General features: G+C 37.7%; 1 protein-coding gene across 1 annotated transcript; it reads right to left on the bottom strand.

Annotated features, from left to right (window-relative positions):
* Positions 1–337: 337 nt before the first annotated feature.
* On the bottom strand, positions 338–4,699 carry LOC307269555 (L-amino-acid oxidase-like). Its single transcript, XM_080052535.1, has 7 exons — positions 4,593–4,699; positions 3,845–4,080; positions 3,457–3,569; positions 3,048–3,249; positions 2,478–2,546; positions 2,119–2,255; positions 338–1,869 (listed from the first exon to the last, which is right to left on the bottom strand). The coding sequence occupies exons 1-7, from the start codon at positions 4,621–4,623 to the stop codon at positions 1,068–1,070; spliced, it is 1,590 nt and encodes a 529-aa protein (XP_079908661.1). The 5' UTR covers positions 4,624–4,699; the 3' UTR covers positions 338–1,067.
* Between the last annotated feature and the right edge of the window lie 9,817 nt (positions 4,700–14,516).

The following is a 14,516-nucleotide window of genomic DNA, read 5'->3' as shown; positions in this document are numbered from 1 at the left end:
TGGCAGGCAAATTTTCTTTACCCATTAACTTCCAAATGCAGCTCAGAGCTCAGGGTCAGCTGACGAGAATGACTGCCAGGAATCTAGGGTCTTACTGAACAATGTTTCAAAAGAAAATACACACCAATAACACACACCTCCTGAACCCAACAGAAATTAATTAAATCAAGAATGTTTGTAGGCCTTGAAGGAGTGAGCCCCAGAAGTTCCTGAATGACCAATTTGTGCATTCCAAGAATTTAAATTAAATCCTGTGACACCTCAGTTGTAGACACTGAAATATCAATTTCTCTAGATGAGAGTTAAAAAAAAATAAAAATACTAGATGACACAATAATCTGATTCTTATTTGATCTTTATTTCTTGATAGCAAGAGCAACCAGCGTTCACAGACATGACTGAAGAAAATACAGCCTCTTCTCAGTTTTTATAATACCCAGAATTAACAAACAAACTGTTGACAACACAGGGTGGGTGTAAATGTTTTCCCCCAACTTTTTCTTTTTACTGTCCTATCCTTCCTTCCCCATAACATCTCAACCTTTTCCAGTTGTTTCTCATAACACTTGCACTGTTCATTGTCGGTGCTGTTAACACACACAGGAGGGAGTTCCAATCCCACTCCAGGCCAAACTCTTTTATAATGAGTTTACTTGTATTTAGTTTCCCAACAACTCAAACACTGTCCAACAAATATATGACCCTACCGATACAAATACATGATGATAACAGTTATTGCCCTCACACCTGAAACTACACTCACAAGTAAAAAATACATAAGTTTTATTGTTAAGTTATTGAAAAGGTCAGGTCAATTAAAAAAGGTTGGGTACTGTAATGCATATAAATCAAGACTTGAAGTCGATATAGCTCATAGAGGGTTTGACACACTTAACAATGTGCAGTATTACTTTTTTAAGGGGCAGTCATGATGGAGATTCTTATACCAGCACAATAAAGCATTTTTCTTTACAACTAAAGTTGCGTGGCTGACAAAGCATCCCAATGACCAACAGTACCAAGAAAAAGCGAAGCAATCACCAAGCAAAAGTGCTAAATTTAAGACTCTAAAGCTCGTCTCTTTGTTCAGATCTAGCTGACTCATCGTGCACCTCTTTGTTGATGTTAGTAGAAGCCCTGATTGCAGATTTCATAGATGTCTCGATCCAAGCGTGAGGAAAGGCTGCGTGTTCACCAGCAAAGTGCACCCTGCCTTCTCTTCTGAAGAGCTCCCTAGAATACTCTAAATGTTGGTAAGGGGTGAAGAGAGCAAAGGCGCCAAAGCTGTGAGGATCCATCATCCACCTCTTCACTATAACCCCTGTGCAAAGTGATTTGACATGTTCCCCGTGGATTTTTGCCAAATCCTTCAGAGCCAGCTCTTTCAGGTCTTCGTCACTTGCCCCTAAGAAGAGGAGGGAGTCATCAGACCAGGTGTAAGAAGCCAGGAGGACGCCAATGGTCTTATTTGCTGGGAAACTGTGGCTGGGGTAGTAGATGTATCGAGAGGGTCCGTCTGTAATACTCTTCCCTCCTTGTATGCCGTCCCTCTCCCAGAACTTTTCTCTAAAGGTGAGGATGATTTTAGTGGAACTTTCATAGTGGACCCCCCTCAGGGCGTACATCTTTTTGTGGGAGAGAGGTGGATCAAAATCCATGAAAAGAGCTGCTCTGGTTGTGGTTGTTACCAGGACGACGTCAGCTGTCAGGTCGATCAAAGAAGACTGTTGGCCTGTCTGATACGATACAACTACACCCTTATCTGACTGGCTGATGCGTTTGACCTTGGAGTTGAGCAGAATAGGGTCATGGAGGATATTGCGGAAAGCTTCCGGGAGAAGGTCCGATCCACCAGTCACTTCAAAGTACCTTAATAAGAAAAAGAAAAAGAAATATCCCTATTACAGGGTGACTTTGCAATATGTTTATATGCATTTGTCTGTTGCCAGTTCTGACACTTATGATTAAAATGATTAAGGTCTCCTTTAGAAATGAACAGCTTATCCCCAGGCATTTCATGATTTCAGTTTGATTTCCATATTTTTTTCTGGTTTTATTTTGCATAAAACATTTTTTTTCAACTTTTTAGAGGTGAATGTGTTGGATGTAGGATCTCACGTAATGTCGTCATTGATGTCATTTTGCTGATAGACCATCTCACTCAGCGCTGTGAACATCAGGCTTTGTTCATTCAGCAGGTCTCCAATCATCCTCAATGCCTCTGAACTCAGATTTCCTTTTTCTTTTAGATACTCCTGTTAAATAACAAAGGCTTAAAATGAATTGACACAAATTCACTTATAAATATTTTCCATTTTCACATCTTTTTAACTTCATTAATCATTTGATTGAATTAGATATGGAAATGCACTTTTTGCAATGCACTTGAATATCAATACAGATTCACTTTATACATTTACTCAAGAAAATATATAGCCATTTTACTACATCCCATGCATAAGTTCACAGGGTTTTACCTTGACAGAGAAATGGTCATATTTTATCAGAGCATCCTTGCAGCCATGAGCCGCAACGTATTGTCTCACCTACAAAAAAGAAAAAGAAACAGTCACTTTCATGTTCGTCAATTGAATCATCTAATGAGCCAATGCTGTTACCATGAATAGTCACAAACTGAGCTTTGATACCTTTACAGTATATCATAAATCATGAACACAAAAGACCAACCGCAGGCTGTTGGAGGGTGGGGCCCACAAACAAAGCAATAAAGTCAATTGAAGCTGCCCTACAGCAAAGCTGGTTGCTGTGTTCAATACAACATTTTCGTCCAGAGTGAATTATTTAATTTACATGCAAGTTGATACAGGATCTCTGTCACTAGAGGGTGAATCATAATTACTTTGGCGATTGTCTGATAAAGATGTTTAATCTTACATGCTGCCATTTGTACACCTGCTAACTTACTTAAAGTTACTAATATGCAGCCTGGACAATTCTCTCAACTGTGGCTTTGTTTAACGTCTAATCTTCTAATAACCAACTTTTCAAACACATCCTGCTTCAACTTTAAAACCTGTCCTACGTACCTCCTTCAAAGCATGTTCTATCAGTTCGTCAGGTGACTTCCCTTTCTCACTTCTTGACACATTGTATTCCAGGACATCAGGGTTTTCTTGTACCATGTGCGTCTTCTTTTTCAAACCATTAACCAGGTAGAAGGTGTTTGGGTCATCCATGATGAATTTGTTCAGTTTGACATTAAGCTGTTCAGCAAACCAGAGCACGATTCTGTTGACAGGTGAGGTGATTGTGGAATAGTTAGCTTGTGCCTGCAGCGACTCATGATAGTAATTAAAGATCCCATAGACACTTATGTACATGCAAGACATTGAATGATGGCACATGTCACATCCCTACATCAGTTTTGAAATTTTAGTGATTTAAATATCCACGTTGTTTACATGTAAGTAATATCGAAAAAATATATATACTCACTTGTGAAAACTTGGGATCCTCATGGCTCCCAGTTCAGCATACCAGCCCTCTTTGTCATTCCTGTAGGTCTCCACTCGTCCTCCAACTCGACCACTGGACTCTAATATGGTCACCTTGTTATAACAGGTAAATATAAAGAGAAAGAAATTGTGTAAAATGCATTTGATTTGCTACAATTAGAACGGCTCTTGCTTTTCCTGCTGGTACTACTTATATAGCTATACTGTATATAGGCCAGCTACTTATTGTTCCTGCATGTACATCTATACTTGCTGCTACTGATACTTATACTTATTATACTACAACTAAAATTAGTATACCTATAATATAATTCAGTGTCACTATAAAAAGGGACACTTATTCTATACAATTACCCGTGAAAATGTACCTTGTGTCCTGCATCTTGCAGTAACTTTGCAGCTGTGAGTCCAGCCATGCCAGCTCCAACAATAACAACATGATGAGGTGTGTTTATAAGTGGGAGGCCAGACTTGGCAGTCTCTAGCAGTACATCGTAGTCTTGGTCCTCAAGACACACAGCCAGATGGTCCTTTACACTGTCAGCAGCAGAATGGCTCAGGTACATTGTGAACAGCAATACACTGACAGAGACACAGACTGCAACTGGAAACACACACAGATACATGCAAATTCTTAACTTTTCTCAGAATACTTTCCATCTTTATTGATTCTGAGTATATCTGGTTCAGGAAACTTTTCCTGAAACATAGTTGCCAAATTGAAGAAGTGTTTTAGAGTCTTAAAGAGCGAAAGGCTAGTTGTGCAACTGGCTGTGTCGCTTGCGTAACATTCAGAGACACTATACTATCCAAAAAATATTGGCAGGTGTTTCTTTGGTCAAGGCCAAATGATTAACTAATAAGCCATTGTGTAAAATGTATATCTGCCATGTCCAGCTAACTTCAACATAGAGTGATGCAATCCAAACTGCACACTTGAATACGGCATGCTGTAAAGCAGAACTAGAAAATTGTTTAGTGGGTTTCAATCATCAACCTTTTTTTGGTATACAAATCAAGGAACTAACAACAGGAAATATGCTCTATGTGCAAACATTATACTGTCAGACTTTGCTTAATTCATAAAGATACCCAAACTTGCAATGAAATACTCACATAAATTCCATTTTGCCTGACGTAGATCCATCTTAGCTATTAGGTGTGTCCTTCTCTCTAAGGTGTTGCATGTATCCGTGCACAAGGATGGCACCTGTGCTGTGTCAAACAAGACAGCAGGTTGGTTATAAATACTTGTTTTAACGGACATGGGCGTAATGCCAGGTACAGTTATAGATGAACGTGCAAGCAGGCACGAGTCAACATGTCATGCCAGGTTTTTTGTGACCTTGTAAAGCAATTAAACTTAAAGGCCTACTTCACCGGTTTGAATATGAAGGTGTATTGAATTCTGAGATCCTATGTAGTATAAATGTGCAAAAAAAAATTAAATTGGTTCATCCTAGCCTGAGAAAAGACAGAAAGAGTGTTTTTTTAACCCTATATTAATCTTACTGTGACATCACAGTAAGATAAATATAGGGTTAAAAAAAAAACCTTACTTTGTAAATATTACTGTGATTTCTCCTACTGTGACATCACAGTAATATTTACAAAGTAATTTTTTTTTAACCCTATATTTATCTTACTGTGATGTCACAGTAAGATTAATATAGGGTTAAAAAAAACACTCTTTCTGCCTTTTCTCAGGCTAGGATGAACCAATTTAATTTTTTTTGCACATTTATACTACATGGGATCTCAGAATTCAATGCACCTTCATATTCAAACCGGTGAAGTAGGCCTTTAAAATGTGACTGAATTCAGATTTAAACACTTTATATATAAATGCTATTCTATATTCAAACACTATAATACTGCACAATAATTGCAATTAGGTCTACCACTTTCCCATAATGAAGGATTAGTAGGAATTAATTTAGCTTCTGTGTTACATAAATGTGAAAAAAAATTAACGATGAATATTATCTATGATAAATACCAATAGAAATATTGATGTCAAAGACTGTGCTGTTTTTGATCGTGTCTGAAACATATGACTCTACTATGCAACAGCTTCAATGCACCTGCAGAAATGTCCTTATGCGACACCTTTCACCCAACCTGGAATGAGTCTCAACTGGTTTACCTTATCATTGATCTCACCGCCATCATGTCCCCTGAGGCTCCTGTGATGATTTATAGAGAATCTGAACAAAAGTCTATTGTGAACTAATGTTGCAACCTGTGATTTTATCGAAGGCTTCTTTAATAACCGGTCTGTGTACATGGCATGGGTACTTTGCAAACACATTCAGTAGTTTGCTGAAAAGAATAGCAATGCAGAGAGTTTGTTTTATATTTTCTGCACCATTAACTGAATGCATGTAGCAAAAAGCTTATATACGAATCAACACATTTGCCAATATAACTAGTTTCCTCTGTGATAATGCATATCGCTTATAGGAAATATTGTCAGTTGCACGAGATTCCATTCATGCATTTTAGATGATTGTTATAAAACTAATTTTTGTGAGCTATATAACAGGGTTGGCTGGCCCTCTCTCTATGCAAGGTCTGATAGACACTGTTTGATTGATAACTTATTACTTTTACCTGCTTATATAACATCATTGCTGTCTGTTAATATGCGCCCTTATTGTACTTGCTCTTACGAGTGGATAACATCCCATGTGCTTAACTGAACTTGGAAAGTCCAATTTCTTCGCACTGTGCACCTGTAACTTTTTCTCATTTTCTTCTCACTTGGCTATTTTAAATTAGGTTCCTTCCTCAACATAGTAAAGAGTTAAAATAAACGTTATGAATGAATCTCTTTACCGAGCGCAATATGCTTTTAACAGTAGAACCTAGCATTGCTTTCTTCTTTTAAGATTTTTATTTTGCATGTACTGTATACATTGTACAGTATTGGATGGGACAGAGAGATATTTGGAAACAGGGAAGAGAGTGGGAAGACATGCAGGCTGGAATTGAACCCCGGCCACTGCGACAAGGACTAGGCCTTGATGGTTTGCACTGTACCAGTTCAGCTCCCAGGTTGCCCTCTAAAGCCGACAATATACCTGCTGTTTAACAATGTGTTTGTGTAGACGTTGTTAAGGTATTTAATTACATACTGCTGTCTGTACACACACAGCCTCGGTGTCTGCATGACAATTTGAATGAACACCTGTCTTTGTTTGCAGGTCATTTGAATGCTGTTAGACAGGGCAACAGATCAAATAAATCATATCTATGGGAATGGAAATGTCTCAACACCAGTGATTTGAATTCCTCATGTCTTGATTCTAATCCAAATTGAAAATAAACTATTTTAAATTGATGAATTACTGTTGGGTGACAGATTTTTAAACAAGAAAAAACACGAATCATACCAATTATCAAATTTAAATTTTTTTCTTCTAATATGTCCTCTAGTAAGACACTTCTACTATATTAAATCCAATGATTCTCATCAGTAGCTGAATATATGCTCTGAGATCCCTTAAAAACTTAGTTTAGGAAAGTGCCTTCCACAATGTACATCATGAATTGGCACAATATAATTTGTTTGTCAGCATGCAAATACAACCCACAGTCCTTTTGCCGTCTGTCACTTTGACACGTCAGTGCCATCAATAAAACAAATACAGAGGCAGTCGTACGTGATAGGGTCATATACTTGTGAAAAGTCGGCAGTGAGTTTGGATGTACGAGCGAACGATAAGAAATAAACATGCTGACAAGGTATGGTGAACTTTTTTAACATTTAATCAGCAACCTTACGAACATTATACATATCAACGATTGATCTTTGACTCAAAACAATTCAAATACAAAATATACATATTAAAATTTTTTAATAGTTATAATTCTAATCAAAGATGTCTTCATTTATTTTCTCACAAGACAAAATGTACATTTCTGATATCAACAATTGTACCTAAATTGGTGATCTCATAAATACAATTCTAGATATATAAAATGTAATTCTTCTTAGTAGTAAAAAGTAAATTACTGATTTGTCAGCTTTACATTGTAACTAGTAGGCTGCGATTTGGAAAGCTCTTTAATTCATTAATTTATTTTATAATTTTCTAAACATTTAAAATTTAATCAGCAGTGGTAACTTATTAGAATTCCAACCGAATTATCCATTTCAAATTAAAGATATCTATAATTAATTTTTGCAGGTAAACATGACATTATGGAATGCTTGCTCCTCCATTGTCTCCAATAATTTACTTTATACTTCTTTTCTCCTGTTTCTCCATAAAAGCAATTCTACACAAACCGATGAGTCAGTCAACTCTACTTTGAAGGACTGCACAGAGTACGGAGCTGCAGCAATAATCTTCATTGGCTTCTTCATCACAAGGGACTTCCTCCTCGTCCCTCTCTGCTCCTTCGTCCTCTACCTGGGTCACCAACGATGGAGGCAGCAGCGCTCCTTTGCATCAACCAGCCACACCGACATCTTCACCTACAACCTGGCTGTTATGGAGCAGATCTGCTCTTTCGGGGGCACAATCTACATTTGTGGTACATACACTAGACTCCGAGAGCTCTCACTTATGGGGTTGTATTGGGTTTTATGGGGTATTTATGGACAGATGTTTATTCATATTCTGACTTGTGTAGAGCGATACCTGGCTGTTGTTCACCCCGTCACCTACCTGGGGCTTAGGCAATCAGGTGGGGTCAAGATACGAAATATCAGCATTGCATGTGCTTGGCTGCTGTGCTTTGGATTTGGTCTAACAATTCTGGATACATCCAGTGAATCTTTTATCATTTTTGTATGCTCATTGGTCTTTGCCTTAATCATTGTATCTTTCTGCAGCCTTCGTGTTCTCTGTGTTTTGATTGGTCCAGGGCCAGGAGAAGTGGGCGGTGAAAGGGAGAGGGTTGACCAATCAAAGCAGAGGGCTTTCCACACTGTCATGGCCATAATGGGAGTGCTGTGGTTGTGGCTTGTAGGCTTCTGTGTTTGTATTGCTCTGTACAAATCACACCTGTTCACTGACAATGTCGGGTGTGCATTGCTTGTATCTGGATACTGGTTTAGTCTTCCCAGTAGTTTGGTTTTACCTCTGATCTTTCTCCATAGAGCAGGAAAACTATCATGTTGGCATTAAAGCTGGGGTATATGATTTGGGGAGAAAATAGAAGTTGGGATAGAGATTCGAATTCATCAGAGAATCAGATTTATATATATATATATATATATATATATATATATATATATATATATTTAATCAGAGCCTCGCTCTGATTGGTCAAAGTGTACCGCTCATGTTCACTTTGACCAATCAGAAATCATAGGCCTACCCCAGTTTAAACATGATAAGTAGATCGCTTGTTACAAATTTGAAGAGCTATTAGATGAAAGTTTTCCACATTGCTCTTTCCTGCTCTTTCTTACACTTCATGTACCATTTCCAACATTGTACATTGTGCCTATTGCTTTATATAATCACTGAAATAAAATGTTTTACTTTGGAGGCGCTGTTGTGGTTTCATGTTTGAGAAGATTTGTTATTGGAAGATATCTTTGTATTTGAGTGATTGAGATCCTGACATATACAGCACATGCAACTATTAAAGGAATACTTTACCCATACGGAACCAGCGTTATATCATTATAAAATCACTATTATTATATAATAAATTAGGTTGTTCTTCCCTCAGTCTTCCCTTGGCCCAGCTGTCCTGTTAATCCTAACACTGAGAATCCTAACGGTTAGACAGTGAGACCATAAAACACTATTTCTGCCTTTTCTAAGGCTAGGATGAACCGATTTCTAAAATCTTTGCACATTCATACTACATAGGATCTCAGAGTTCAATGGAACTTAATATTTACACCGGTGAAATAGGTCTTTAATGACCGAAATCATGACCCTTTTCACCAGTTTACACCAAAGTAAAAGGACAAATACAGCTTAAATAGTAAAGCTCCAGTATTTCTCCAGAATCAAATCCTGTTTCCAAAAGCGCTAAAGGTACTACCAGCACTGTTTCCATGCTTTCCCTGTGCCTGAGGTGAAGTGAGATGTTAAAAAAATTATTAGTATGGTTACAAGGCCTAAAGGATATACACCACCATGCATTGGTGAGAAACCCTAAATATGAACATAACTGCCTGATAAAACCTATTCCCTGACATCAGTTTTAGCAATGCAAATAAGTCATTGGAACGTTTGTACACCAGTGTGCATGACTCTGTTTAATTTGAATGAACACCTGATTCTGTTTGCAGGTCATTTGAATCCTGTTAAAGTTAATGGCTGGATGAAATGATTAATAGACACATGAATGGAAATACCTCAGCCCCACTAGTGATTCATGTTTTTTTAAGGTTTTTTTTGGGCATTTTTATGCATTATTAGACAGGTTGGAGAGACAGAGATGAAATGGGGTAGAGAGGGGAATGACATGCAGAGAACGGCCCAGGCTGGATTCTAACTCGTCTGCTAGTGAGGAATGAGCTTCTAAGGTGGGATGGGGGGTCCTAACCACTTAACCACGAGCCTCCCCCCCTGTTTTTTTTACTGTCTTAAGAACATGAGTTTAATCTAAAAGGATAATAGAGTAACTGTAAATTGTGTCCTGTTAACACAAACACAAATTAACACAAACACACACATATAATTATTTAATTTCACATTCTCTTACTGAAACATCCTCGAGTAAGACACTTAAATGTTAAATGGACTCGACTTACATTCTGCTTTTCCATGGTTTTTCACAGACCCAAAGCGCTTTACATTGTTATGTACACATTCACCCAATCGAACACACTTTCATACACCGATAGCAGCAGCAGCTACCACTCAGGGTGCAAGCTAACTAGTAGGAGCAATTTGGGGTTCAGTGTCTCTTTGCCCAAGCCAAGGACACTTTGACATGTGGCGGGGAGACGGGGGATCGAACCACCGACCCTGTAACCCAGTGGACAACCGCCCTACACGTCACCACAGCACTAGATCACTACCAGTGATTCCTATCAGCAGCTGAGCCTGAGCTCTGCATGCAGCTGCATGTGGAAGATTAATGTGGAAAGAAAATTTGCCTGCCCCGATTTACAGTATAGAGTGACACCAATTAAATTATTTGACAGCATGCAAAAAGGGTGTGGGTTTTTTTTAAACACACACACACAGAGGGGTTCTTAGGATCAGATACTAGTCAATAGGAGTCAGTGAGTTTGGACGTACAGGAGAGCAAACATGCTGACAAGGTGGGTGTCCTTTAACTATGTTTTTAGTTAGTATTTTGAAATCTCTGCTTTTCCATGGAAATCATCACACTGCGTCCAGGTTTATACACAATATAATTTACTATAATAATGTTCTACTGGAGGAACTGAGCTAATAACATTTTGCATAGAAAAGAAAACCATCCAAATATACCAAGAATACCATAGGCAAATGTATTATGTCAAATATATCGGCTGCAAACTGTTTAATAGAGAGTTAAGTTTATCTGAAAAAAATGTGCTGCTGTTTTGAATCTGTTTGATCATCTTATAAAATGTAATGTTTTATTAATTTGCTTTCTAATGTGTATTGTGTATTCTAATCTTGCCCCTGTAAAGCACTTTGAATGGCCTTGTGTCTGAATTGTGCTATTTACTGTAAATAAACATGCCTTGCCGTGCCTTATGAAGGGAAAAAACAATTGTTGAATAAACTGAATGTACATTTAATTTATTTTTGTTCTTCTCTTCCTTTTCTTAATTAAAGCAATACCGCACAGACCAACGTTTCTGCCAACTCCTCTGCATCCTTCAACAATACTTATAACCACTGCGCTGAGACAATCACAGGATCTGTCATCTCCATTGGCTTCATCGTCACAAGGTCTTTACTTATTGTCCCTCTCTGCTCCTTCGTCCTCTACCTGGGTCACCAACGATGGAGGCAGCAGCGCTCCTTTGCAAAAACCAGCCACTCCGACATCATCACCTACAACCTGGCTGTTATCGAGCTGATTGCTACTTTGGGGACCATATTCTACTTTTGTGGCATATACATGGGACAGTCTGAGGTGATGAAGTTGGGGAATTTTGTTTCTTCTATGGTTTTCCCTGCAGAGATATCCTTTCACATTCTGACCTGTGTGGAGCGATACCTGGCTGTTGTTCACCCGCTCACCTACCTGGGGCTGAAACAGTCAGGTGGGGTCAAGATACGAAATATCAGCATTGTATGTGTTTGGCTGCTGTGCTTCGGGTGGGGTGGTGTAGCAGTTCTGTACTCACCTAATGTTCCCTATATCCCATCTTCCTGCTCATTGGTCTTCTCTTTAATCGTGGTATCTTTCTGTAGCGTTCGTGTTCTCTGTGTTCTGATTCGTCCAGGGCCAGGGGAAGTGGGCGGGGACAGGGAGCGGGTTGACCAATCAAAGCAGAGGGCTTTCCACACGGTCATGGCCATAATGGGAGTGCTGTGGTTGTGGTTTGTAGGCTTCCTTGTTGGTCTTGTTCTAATAAACTCAGATCTGCTGAGTACCGACGTCGGGTGTGCGTTGCTTCTCTCTTCAACCTGGTTTAATCTGCCCTGCACTTTGGTTCTGCCTCTGCTGTTTCTACACAGAGCAGGAAAACTATCGTGTTGCCATGTTAGCCATGAGTAAACTCAATCGCTGAATAGGATCTGAGGAAAATTAGTCAAATAGTCTGTTAAGAGAATGTTTCAGTATAATGAAAACTTTAGCATGCAGGTTGGACTCAATATCATAGGATAGATTGAATACAATATAGAATACCAGAAAGGAATACTATTTAATCTTCACATAGGGGTCCATAAGTTTGTTTGTGATAATTGTGACCCAAAATGTCTGGGGCAGCAATTTCATTTGAGAGCTCAAAAACAAATCAAGAAGATGTAAAGCAGACTACTAATATGGGAGTCAAACTTATGTTATTCAAGAGTGTGAATAACGTCATTCAGAGCATCAGCTAAAACATTGGACCTACAAATATCAACACTTTAGTGTACATATAAATTAATATGAGAAATCAAGTCAATATAATAAAAAGCACAAACTGCAAGATTGTATTAAAAATATATGACTATGTGTTGCTTGTAACACTTGCTTTGTTTCTTAATGTTGTAAGACGGCGCTTACATTACCTATCAGTTACTTACACTGTCAATCTTCTGCCCTTTCTCACTCTGTATTTGCCATTTTTTCAAAATTGTTAATTGTATTGACTGCCTATTGCTGTATACAAACACTGAAATAAAAAAAAAATCTATATTGGAGACATTTGTTGTGGTTTATGTTTGTGAAGATGATTTACAGTTTGATATCTGTGTGTTTTTACTAATGTTGTTATTCTGACTGAGAAAAGGTTAAGCATGAATTAAGTCTAATTGTCAAGAGTTCGACAAAGATCATGAAAATGCAGTTTACCCTCTTTATTTATTTATTTGTTTATTTGACAGGGAAAATGCACAGTTCATGAGCACACTGTAAGAAATTTCCCTGTAAAAAAACATTAATCAACTGGCAGCAGGGTTGCCATTTTCTTACTGTTAAATTAACATTATATGACTGTCAATAAAATTGACAGGATTATGCTGTTAATGAAGAAAACTGTATGAACCTGTTTTTTCAGTAAAAACAGTAATCAACTGGCAGCAGGGTTGCCATTTTCTTACTGTTAAATTAACATTATTTGACTGTCACTAAAATTGACAGGATTATACTGTTAATGAAAAAAGGGATGAACCTGGACTAAATGTTTGTTATGTTGTTTGCACCGTGAGCGAAGGGGATGTTATATTTCATTGGGCAGATGTGTTTCATTCCATATGTAAATTTACTATGTCCCCTATTTGTTCAAATGCTAAACACAGAGAGCAGCTTCTGTTTGTTACTTCAAGACACTTTTTACAATATATTAAGTTCAATGGAATGATTAATTTCTATCGTAAATTGTCTCCTGAGTTGAACTAGGGATCTTGTTTAAGATTTCCACAAACCGTTTGTTATAACCAAAAATAACAGTTAGTTCACACAGAAATGTTTTATTTAAACAAAATGCATAGTGAGGTAATGGAATGAAACATCCCCTTTACTGAGGGTGCAAATAGCAACATAACAAATGTTTAGTCCAGTGCAAGTCATTGTGGGAAAGGGGGCGTCTCTACAATACACTTTGTTGTGCTTACTTGATTTATCTAAGGCAATCCGTTTCCTTAATTCTACTGAGTAAACACAACTCTTCAGTTAAGTAAGACTAACTTGGTTAAACTTAACCAGAGGATATAAAATAAACAACACTTATTAGTTAAGATGTGGATGGATGAGGATTAATGAAGAAAACTGTATAAGCTTCACATGTGCAGGCAGCTCATGTCAAGTTGTCCCTTCCAAGTTTGATGGTAAATTAACAGGAAAGTTCAGTATTTTTGAAAAACATTACCGTTCCGTAAAATAACAGCAAAGGACTGTAATTTAACAGACTGCCTTTTATTTTAACAGTTAAATGCTGTTTTTATAAATAACAGGTAAATGCTGTTGAAATCCTGCTGTAAATTTACAGCAATTGTTTACAGTGCAGTACCAGAGTTAGCTATAAGATAATTTTCATCTGTAGTCCTTGGGCAGGAAACAAAGGATAATATCTAAGTCAGAATGGACATTTTCTAACAGCTCAAGAAGCGTTTTTCTACATTGCAAACACTTTCCGGTTTCCTCACAATGTTTGCCTCTCTAAAAGGACCCCCTCTGAGCACCATTATATCAAAATGTTCAAAGTAGATCAAAAAGTAAGAACTTTTTGTTGAGCACATATTTGATCATGCAGACATAAATGTTCACTGAATAAACATCGAGTTTGAGGGAACCTGAGTGGTAGACATAGTAACGGTTGATTATACTTTTGCAAAACAAAATATTTCACTGCCAAAGAAATCGACCACCTTCATCCTGATTGAAGCTTGAAAGTTTTTTTTTTTTAGTTTTTTTTTCTTCGGCTTCCTCTCACTTTTCGAAAAAAGACAACATTTATTTTACAAATATTGT

This window comes from Ammodytes marinus (genome assembly GCF_949987685.1).
Source record: "Ammodytes marinus genome assembly, chromosome: 23".
Classification (NCBI taxonomy): domain Eukaryota; kingdom Metazoa; phylum Chordata; class Actinopteri; order Uranoscopiformes; family Ammodytidae; genus Ammodytes; species Ammodytes marinus.
This window is presented reverse-complemented; position numbering and strand designations above follow the sequence as displayed.